General features: G+C 35.1%; 2 protein-coding genes across 2 annotated transcripts in view; one reads left to right on the top strand and one right to left on the bottom strand.

Annotated features, from left to right (window-relative positions):
• The window catches only part of LOC115272411 (olfactory receptor 5M1-like), a 22207-nt gene that overhangs the window by 686 nt on the left and 10815 nt on the right, over positions 1-10706 (top strand). The window lies entirely within an intron of this gene.
• Positions 10001-10706, bottom strand: part of LOC115306854 (olfactory receptor 5M10) — a 1247-nt gene continuing 541 nt past the window's right edge. The window contains exon 2 of the mRNA XM_029957425.1: positions 10001-10609. Coding sequence (XP_029813285.1) covers positions 10001-10609 — 609 coding nt within the window. The remainder of the gene's footprint in view (positions 10610-10706) is intronic.

Raw genomic sequence — 10706 nt, 5'->3', positions numbered from 1 at the left:
GAAAATTGTGGCAGTAGTTTGTATCTTTGTGAACCCCATGCTGAATCCATTTATCTACAGGCTGAGGAACAAAAACGTGAAGCAGGCTTTGAGAACAATGTGTAGGAGAAACCTTGGTACAATGGAGAAAAGGTCAATTTTGACAATCTCGTGAAAAAAGAAACAATCAAAAAGCAACCCTTGTTGGTTGTAGCTGAATGCAATTCTCTGGATTACCACTAACATTGGTTAAATATGCACAGCTTCTGACCAAGTGAGAACTCTAATGGCAACTATGAATAGCACAGTTATTTAGAAATGATGACGGATGGGAAACACAGCAGGAGAAGTCAGCTGCTTACAATTAAGCAGGGTCCTCTGTTTGGTCTCATTCAAGAGCCCCCTTCCACTTGGTCAGTCTGCAGAGAAGTCCTTCCTTTCAGCCCATAGGTCGACAATATTGACCCTTGCTGAGCTATTCTATTAGCAAAGTCCAGGGCTTTGCAGTATGTTTCCTGAATATGACAATAATTTACATTCATTTGATATATTACATAGTTTCCTATAATGAAAGCTGATTCTCTTCTCCAAAAAGGCTGAAAGCTCTAATTCTGGATAATTGCTTCAGTACATTTTTGACAAATTCTCATATCTACTTATCCAGAGTGGAAAAGCATCTGTGTTTTATTATTTTCACAAAAAAATCTGATATTTTGCATTTTAATTACCCAATGCATTTGTTTCATTAGTTTTCCTTAATCAAAGCAGGTATGTATATGAATGGGAGAAACCCATTCAGGAAATAGAAATTTCATGGCTTCCATCAGAGGTTTTTATGATTTTGTTCCTACATTATTGACAATTCCTTGCTCTGTAATTCTACATATTACTTTTCTGTTTGTGTCTACCCACAAACTAGTTTTAAAATAGCAGCTATTCTAAGCATGAAAATTTCTCTTTAGTATTTTGCAACCACCTTGCAGCATAGCCATAATCCACATTTTTTGATACTTCTTGAACTCGGACTTTACTTCAGTGAATTAATATAGCTACCATTGATATGACATATTTAATACATATTTTCCTTTTAATATTTAAGGAGTTTTTATTTTTCCTCTCAGGAAAATCTTTATCCATATAAATTTCACACACAAAGATAGGGTCCTACAATTTTAATCTTCTTATTAATGTCTTTCCTTTTGGGTGTACTGGTGTGTATAATCACCATGAGGAAATGGGTACTCAAATTTTCCTTTGTCCTCAAAAGCACTGTTAAGTGTTTATTCCATTGTGCGTATGTGTGAATACAGTAGATATAAAATCATCACAGAAAACACTCATGCATCAGATGCAATTTATTAGAACTGAAATTTGATTTACTTCATCTCCATGACCCAGTTTTAGCGGCTGTGATGGTGATGTTTCAGCACAACAAGAAGAAGAAGAATATTTGGTGGAACTCTCCTTTGGTTGGTATACTTTTCAGTATCAAAGAAAAACTTATTTTCCTGATTAAACCTATGCAGGTTTACTTTCCCCAATCCTCACCCCTGAAAAATACATAAGTATAGTTTGTTTGTTCAAGTTAATTGGAAGCATGCTATATTTATTTAGATACAGTTAGCATTTAATGTGACAGGTGTATGACATGGTGCCTCACCGTCTGTACATGTTACACTGTGCTCACCATCAGCCACCAGACTCCATACAGTGTGACTACAATACCATTAACAATATTCCCTATGTGTGCCTTTTATTCCAAAGACTCATTCATTCCACAACTAAAATATCTCACTCCCCTTCACCCATTTCTCCCATCTCCTCACCAACATCTCCTCAGACAACCATTACTTGTTCTCTGTATTTACAGGTCTTCTGTTTCTTTGTTTATTCATTTTATTTTTGAGGTAAATCGTATGTTATTTGTCTTTCTCAGTCTGATTTACTCCACTTAGCATAATACGTTCTAGATTTATCCATATTATCACTAAGAGCATGATAGTTTCCCTTTTTATGGCTGCATAGCATTTCAGTGTGTGTGTGTGTGTGTGTGTGTGTGTGTGTGTGTGTATAAGGGGGAAAATAAGAGGAACTGGAATTAAAAGGAACCTGAATGACCATTCAGTTCAATTACTTTTAGGAGGAATTTTGGAGCCCTTGTTTTTCCCACTTTCCTGTTTCAAATCTAACATTAATAAAGAAAGATCTTTTCATTTGATATCTTTTTTTAAAAACTTTTAATTTATTTTTGATACAGAAAGAGACAGAGCATGAGCAGGGGAGGGGCAGAGAGAGAGGGAGACACAGATTCAGAAGCAGGCTCCAGATTCTGAGCTGTCAGCACAGAACCCGACGTGGGGCTTGAACCCACGAATGTGAGATCATGACCTGAGCAGAAGTCGGAGGCTTAGCCGACTGAGCCACCCAGGTGCCCCATCATTTGATATCTTAAGATTAGGGATTGTACGGGTAACACAGTTGTTGCTGGTCAATTTTTGTTTTGTTCTGTTTTTTTTTTTCACTTATACCAGAAATAGTTATCATGGAAAAATTATTACATGAACATAATGAACAAGTTTTACTTTTCCTTAGTCTTAGTGTTTAACAAGTATATCATAACATAAATATTATCGTACCCTTTATAAAATGCTCTGTAAAATCATTTTTCTTTTCCTTAACTGGGTACTTTGTTATTTTAATCTCTGGCATCTGCTCATGCCTAATGGGTTACAAAATGCAGGCAGTCCTCACCTGTCATGCTGCTGTGACCGATATGAAGCAGGACACATTTGCCTTCTGCAGAAGTTTCAGTGAACAGGGTACCATGGTGAGAGCAGTCTGTACTTCATAGATCACTTGTTGCCTTATTCTCAATTACAAAAGAAACATTACTATGAAAATACTCTCCAAAATGTCTTTTTATGCCTTCCACACATCCTTAAAATTGGGAGAGCTGAATAAAAGTGGCCATGTTTAGTACTCCTGAAAATATAATGTTTAGTTGATTTCCAGAAAAACTGAATTGTTATTTTTCCTGACACTAATAATATATGAAATTACTAGTCCTTTTGAACTCTCTGAACTGATACACAAAAGTGTATCCTTTTTTTAATGTTTTTTTTCTTATTTTTTATTTTTGAGAGAGAGAGCACAGCAGGGAAGGGGCAAAGAGCAAGAGAGGAAGACAGAGTATAAAGCAGATTCCAGGCTCCAAGCTGTCAGCACAGCTGTTGCAGGGCTGTTAGATCATGGCCTAAGCCAAATTTGGATGTGCCCCCACAAAAGAGTATCTTATTTCATGTTTTTATTACCAAACTTTCACTCATCCATTTTTAGAATTTATCAAAATTTCCATTCACAGCTTGCAGCACTTATTTATATGTTGGGGGTTAGTGCTTCAACTGATTTCTAGGAACTTATCAAACCTTAATACTTTTATCACTTTATTCTATTCGTGGCAAAATCTTTGCCCAATTGTTGAGTGCTACTTATTTTATTTAGTTTTTTAAGTTTATTTATTTATTTTGAGAGAGAGAGAGAGAGAGAGAGAGTGTGTGTGTGTGTGTGTGTGTGAGTGGGAGAGGGGCAGAGAGAGAGAGAGAGAGGGAGAGAGAGGGAATCCCAAGCAGGGTCTGCACTGCCAGGACAAAGCTGAACATAGCACTCAAATTCAAAAAGCTGTGAAATCATGACCTGAGCCCACCCAAGAGTCAAATGCTTAACCAACTGAGCCACCCAGGCACCCAGAGTGATGCTTATTTTAAGTATTTTATAGTCAAAACAGAGTAACTTTCTATTGTGAACTTTTTCCATTATGATGAAGCTCAGAAACATTTTCCTGATTATTGAAACCTTAAGTACTATTAATAATTGCAGTCAACACTGAATTTTTTTTCCAGTGATTGAATGACTCACAGTTGGGAGCTAGGTGTGGGCATGTCAGTTCTTTGGGGGAATAATTGTTGGCCAAAGGAAAATTCAGCAAATGATAAGAATCTGTGTTTCAGTATCTGTTGAAAGATATGCGGCATTTTGGACACGGGCACAGTACAAAAATTAAGGTTTCTGTAAAAATGTTAATTAATGCACAATGTTTAATATAAAACTATGTTCTTACTCCTCATTTATAAGCCACCAACATCTCTCTTCCCTTCAGGAAAAAAAGAACACAAAACACACACAAAAAATCAAAAACAAAAACAAAAAATTAACTCACTCATATCCTTTCATTACTAAACAGCACTCTCTGTGCCATAATTCCATACATTTCCCAATCAGGTGTGAGGGCCACGCTATCACACTATCACACTACTATTCATACCAAGACATGTTTACTCATTATTCAAATAATTTACAGGAAATATGTCTTCTATGCTTAGCCACATTTGATTTTTATGTATACATTTTCATGTATTTCATGACTGAAACCATCTCATGCATAAATTCTGGGTTAAAAATATTGGATAGCTAAAAGCATCTTGCTGGGAGCTGCATCAACCTTGCTGGATGACACAGTTACAGTGAGGAAATGGCAGACATTTGCACAGCTCCTGTCATGAAGCAAAACTGGTATCCCCTTCTATCACTCATATTGGGAATGGGACTGCTGTTATTGATTAGGCCTCACAGTGTTACAAATCTGACCAATAATCCCCACACAGATACCTCAATAGAAGAAGCATATTCTTACCCCTACAAACATTTTATATCAAAGCACTGTAGATGTTTGTCAGAAGACTCTTCCAATAGGACCCCGTAGGTTCAGAACATAGACTATGAAGAGGTTAAAAACACAAGAGTTGCATTTAAATCTGGCCCAGAGAAAAGAAGCCTAACTTGGAGATAAGAAATAGAAAACAAGGACAAAACATAGTCCCTTCCTAAGGTCGACATTCTACAAATACCCTTCCTTGTACTGACTTCAGTTATGAGGATAGATAAGAAAACAGAAACCCAGGTGCAAGGCCAACACACCTAAGGCCCCCATTGTGCTTATGTCAAAGAAAATGTCTGCTCAAGCAATGGTAACAGGATTCTTTCTCTTGTGATTAATGAGCTAGATAAAATAACTCCTAGCCTATCTATATAGAACTTAACCTATGTTTTCATTTTAGCATTACTAACCTAAAGGTCTATGTTATCCTGTTTTTTGCTAAAAACATCCTGTTACTTTCTTGGTTACATGATTTACTCAACGTCACTGTAAGTGCGTTACATGAATTGGCTGTAACTTGTTAATTAAAAACAAAGTCATACATATTGGCAAAAAACCAACCTGTACAATATAAGATAGGTTTGTTACTTTCTTATTCTGGGGGACTGACATGAAGCATGAAGGGGATGGTTCTACAAAAATACTTCTATAAAACCTGTTTCTGTACACTTTCACACACAAAAAAGCATCTTATCACAAAAAATTAGCCACTGTTAAATATTCTATTTTTTGATGTCATGTTATCACTTAACCTGCAAATAAAGACGCCAAAACAGACAGAGCAGAGATGCCTGCCTGGTGATCAGAACGAAACTTGAGGCTCTCTCACTCTTTCTTGCCGACACCATCCATCCTTCAGGCAACCCTGGATGAGCTAGAGCTGGACTCTGGTAGCATCTGATTTGTATTTCTTACAAAAACTTTTATAAGGAAAAATAATGAAGATGGAATTTTTTTTACCAGTAATATGAACATATTTTGAATTTATATTAATTGTAAGAATTTAAAATACATATAGATGGTGAACAAAGAAGAAACAAACAGAAATATTTTCATCTAATTATACAATGAAGATAACATCACATAAGATAATAAAAGATTGCTTTAAAATATTAAGATGAAATGAGTTAACATCTATATGGGCCTAAAAGATACTTATTTTAGACCTAAAGATATCTCTAGATTGAAAGTGAGGGGATGGAGAAACATTTATCTTGGAAATGGACATAAAATAAAGCCAAAGCAGCAACATTTTTACCAGACAAACTAGATGTTAAACCAAAAATGTACCAAGAGATGATTGGAACTATATTTAATAATATTAAAACCTTATGATAAAGGGGACTGTCAAACAATGAGTTCTAATGTTTGTAAATACATATGTCCCCAAATATATAAATTAATAACAAACATAAAAGAACTCACTGATAATAATACAAAAATAGTAGGGGATTTTAACACCACACTAATACCAATGGATAGATTATGTAAGCAGAAAATCAACAAGGAAGCAATGGCTTTGAATGACACACTGGGCCAGATGGACTTAACAGATACATTAAAACATTTCATCCTAAAGCAGCAGAATACACAGTCTTTTCAAGTACACATGAGATATTCTCCAGCTCAGATCATGAATTTGGTCACATTTCAGGCCTGAGCAAATAAAAAAAGATTGTGACATAACAGGTACATTTTCTGACCACAACACTACAAACCTTGAAATCATCCACCAGGAAAGCTTTGGAAAGACCACAGATACACAGAAGCGAATACAACATACTACTAACAAAACAATGGGTCAACCAGGAAATTAAAAAAAGAAATTAAAAATAAAAAACATGGAAGCAAATAAAAATGAAAACAAAATCATGGGATGTAGCAATACAGGCCTGTCATAGAAGCAAGAAAAATCACAAATAAACAACCTAGCTTCACACCTAAATAAAATAGAAAAATAAAAACAAATGAAGCCTACAGCCAGAAGAAGGGCAATATAGATTAGAACAGAAATAAATGATATATTGAAACAAACAAACAAATAAACAAAAACCAACAGAACAGATCAATGAAGCCAGGGACTAGTTCTTTGAAAAAATTAATAAAATTGATAACCCCCTAGCCAGACCTAGCAAAAAGAAAGAGAAAGGACCCAAATAAATAAAATCACGATTAAGAGAGGAGAAATAACAACCAACACCACAGAAATACAAACAAATATGAGTATATTATGAAAAATCATATGCCAACAAATTGGGCAATCTGCAAGAAATGGATGAATTCCTAGAAAACTATGAAAACAAGTAAAACTGAAATGGGAAGACATAGAAACTTGAACAAGCCAACCACAAGCAACACCTGAAACAAATATTACACAGCATATTAACTAAAAATTTTTTTTAATTAAAGAAAAGAAGAAAGTAGTTAAAACATGAAGGAAAAAACTATACAATATCACCGTGTGCAATGATATTTTATTTAGAAAAATTCAACCTATTCCTATAAAACATGGCCATGAAAAATTAATAACATTCAGAGATGCTTGCTTATTTAATTTTAGGTTAAAGAAAAGCCACAAAACAAAATTCAAAAAATTTTCCCATAAAAATGTAAATATTCTTCATGTGAGGAATCATCAGAAATAACATGAACAGCAATCATCAAAGTGATGTATGGCCTTTATTAGTTAAAAGTTGTTTCAATTCTTCTTCTGTTCCAATTAAAACATATTCCTTTCCTAAGAGTGTAGTTGAGACAACAAAGAAGCAAACAATGAATCTTAAATGATATACCCCAATATTAATAAAGGCACAGTCGGGGCACCTGGGTGACTCAGCCAGTTAAGTGGCCGACTTTGGCTCAGGTCATGATCTCACAGTTCGTGGGTTTGAGCTCTGCATTGGGCTCTGTGCTGATAGCTCAGAGCCTGGAGCCTGCTTTGGATTCTGTGTCTCCTTTTATCTCTGCCCCTCCCCTGTTCATGCTCTGTCTCTCTCTCAGCAATAAATAAACATTAAAAAATAAAAAAATAAAGGCACAGTCAACCGGTTACTCTCAAGCATGACTAGTCATAAGTGCCTATGACTAAGTTGATGATTCTCAGAAAAAATTTACCCACGAAAAAAAATAGCAAAAACTTTTTAAAAATAGCAAAAGCTATATCCAGAGCATTAAATGCAGCAATTCTTTATCCTAAAGAAACAATCAACCACGTTTATGAAGACATGAGTCAATCCTAACAGTAATAAGGACACAATATGATGGAAGCTTACAAGATAAACTATATACAAATAAGGTGCACCAAATGCATTTTCAATAAGAGATTACAAATAAATGTTGCTTTTATTTCATAATTGAAGTTGAATTTATTCCAAAATTGAAAAACCCTTCAATGTTTTCCAATTTGCTTTTCTGCAATTAGTATGTAATATTTCTGTAACCAATTTCAGGTATGATCGAATTTTCTGTATAATACTACTTTAAAAGAGATGTCCACTAAAATATTTAGTCTGTATGTAAATACAAACATTACACAGTCAAGTGAAAAATCAGTTTTCAAATTTGTATATGGTAAATGATTCCAATTGTGTCTCAGGAATTATAAGAATATGCATGCATATCAAATCATTGAGAAAAATAGAATAATGTACAAACGGAAGTTGCCCATTGAATTAGGAAATGTCACCAATAAATGTTACTGCCTCATGTCAGTTTATTTTTTATATGTATATGGCAAACATTTTTGGTAGAATCGGCCTTCTTCAATCAACTGAGACCTAAGAATGGAGCCTAATTTACTAAAACTGCAGGTCATTTAAGTACTGTTCTGAAAAACCATTTGAATACATTACTTTAAATATAGGAATTGATTTCACAAAAGCTTTTACTACTGTTATCTTAGTTGGTTAATATCAGAGCACAGAATATTAGAACACCAAACATTTAAGATAATTTTTTAAAAATTTAATTTACATTTCAACATGCAACCATCTGTTGACTAATAACACATAGGTTCATGTGCTAATGTGTTGAATTATGCATCTCCTCATATAACTTCTTTACTATTAATATTCACAATAGAAATTTGGGGGAATACTGTAACAGATTTATTCACCAAATAATGAGTCACAGACACTTTATGAACCAAAGTAAACCTCAGGAATTCTCCTCAGAGCAATAAAGACATACCACTCATTTGTAGAATGTTTCAGGGCATTCTTAGGTCTGGAGAACAAAGTAATAGATGTTATTTATTAAGTCTGAATAAATTTAATCTAAGTCAGAACTACTGAATGAAATACATATCTAGATTTCTATTATACTATGATTGAATTGGATCCATGATTCTGAAATCTTATAAACAGATCTTGACAGCATATTTTCAAAACTGAGGAGCATACACAATATTTATAAGACAAAAGTTTTTCAGGACGTCTAAAAAATTGGTTGCAAAAAAATCACGGAAAGTTTAAACCTATGAGGGATCCTATATTTAAAATTTCTCCAAGGTGAATCCAGTGATTACTCAGGCACCAGACCATTGATCTATACCACTCATTGAAGAATAAATATTCATAATTCTCTTCCAAAATGTTTAAAACTAACCACTCTGTTTTGAACATAACTATGACTCTGTAGACCATATAATTCAGAGAAGATGAATCTCCAGTGTTCCTATCAGATTGAATTAATTCTGGGGTGCCTGGATGGCTCAGTTGGTTAAGCATCCGGCTTCAGTTCAGGTCATGATCTCGCAGTTTGTGGATTCGAGCCCTGCTTCAGGCTCTGTGCTGACAGCTAGCTCAGAGCCTGGAGCCTGCTTCAGATTCTGTAGCTCCCTCTCTCTCTGACCCTCCCCTGTTTGTGCTGTCTCTCTCTGTCTCTCAAAAATAAATAAAAACATTTTAAAAAATTTAAAAAATATAAATAAAGACTGAATTAAATCTAATACTTATCACCAAGTAAGTAAAGACATTAAAATGATTTATGGAATTATTGAATACTACTGAATTTATAATCTGAGATTTTTTGCTAAGGAAAATATTGTTTCAACATTGCAATTCTTACTAAAGCTATTTTTTTTTACTTCTTTAATGTTTTTTATTTATTTTTGGGAGACAGTACTAGCAGGGGAGGGTCAGAGAGAGAGAGAGGGAGACGCAGATAAAGCTATTAATTTTGAGAAGAAATTTGCTAATGTGATTGAGAGTTTTTGAAGCTAAATAATGACTGTAAATCAACAGGTTTGTCCTGTGAAGAGACCCACTATGTTGTTATGGTCACTCAGTAATTACACTGAACAGATGCCTACATGGCAGTTTTATGAAAGAGATTTCCCTGAATGACTTGCTGCATAGCACGGATCACATGCTTGTTCCTTAAACTATAGATCAGTGGGTTCAACATTGGGCTCAGGAAAGTATAAAAGACTGCAATTATTTTGGACTCCTCCACAGACTTCTCAGATGGAGTCCGTAAGTACATGCAGAAGAGGGTTCCATAAAATAGAGTGACTGTTGTCAAGTGGGAACCACAAGTAGAAAAGGCTTTGTGCCTGCCTTCAGCAGAACGGATCCTCAGGATGGCTGCAATAATGAAAAGGTAGGACAGGACGATGATGAAGAGAGAGCTCGACAGAGTCAATCCAGCGACCACCAACATTGCCATTTTCTTGACATAGGTGTCAGAGCAGGCCAACACTAAAAGAGGAGGATCTGCACAGTAGAAATGATTGATTTCAAGGGAGCCACAGAAAGACAAGTGAAAAGTCAGCAATGTCTGGGAGAGTCCATTAAGGAAGCCATAAGTATAGGGGACCATGACTAGAGAGATACAAATGTTCTTAGACATTCTGGTACTGTAATGTAAAGGGCTACAAATGGCCACATAGCGGTCCAATGCCATTGAAGCAAGGATGTAAAGCTCAGTGATCACCAGGGCAATGAAGAGCAGACACTGTGTGAAGCATCCAGCATAGGAGATGGTCTTCTGGTCTGAGAGGAAGTTGTGCAGC

Source organism: Suricata suricatta, chromosome 11 (assembly GCF_006229205.1).
Source record: "Suricata suricatta isolate VVHF042 chromosome 11, meerkat_22Aug2017_6uvM2_HiC, whole genome shotgun sequence".
In the NCBI taxonomy this organism is placed as follows: domain Eukaryota; kingdom Metazoa; phylum Chordata; class Mammalia; order Carnivora; family Herpestidae; genus Suricata; species Suricata suricatta.
Note: the sequence above shows the minus strand (reverse complement) of the source record. Positions and strands in the feature narration are given on the sequence as shown.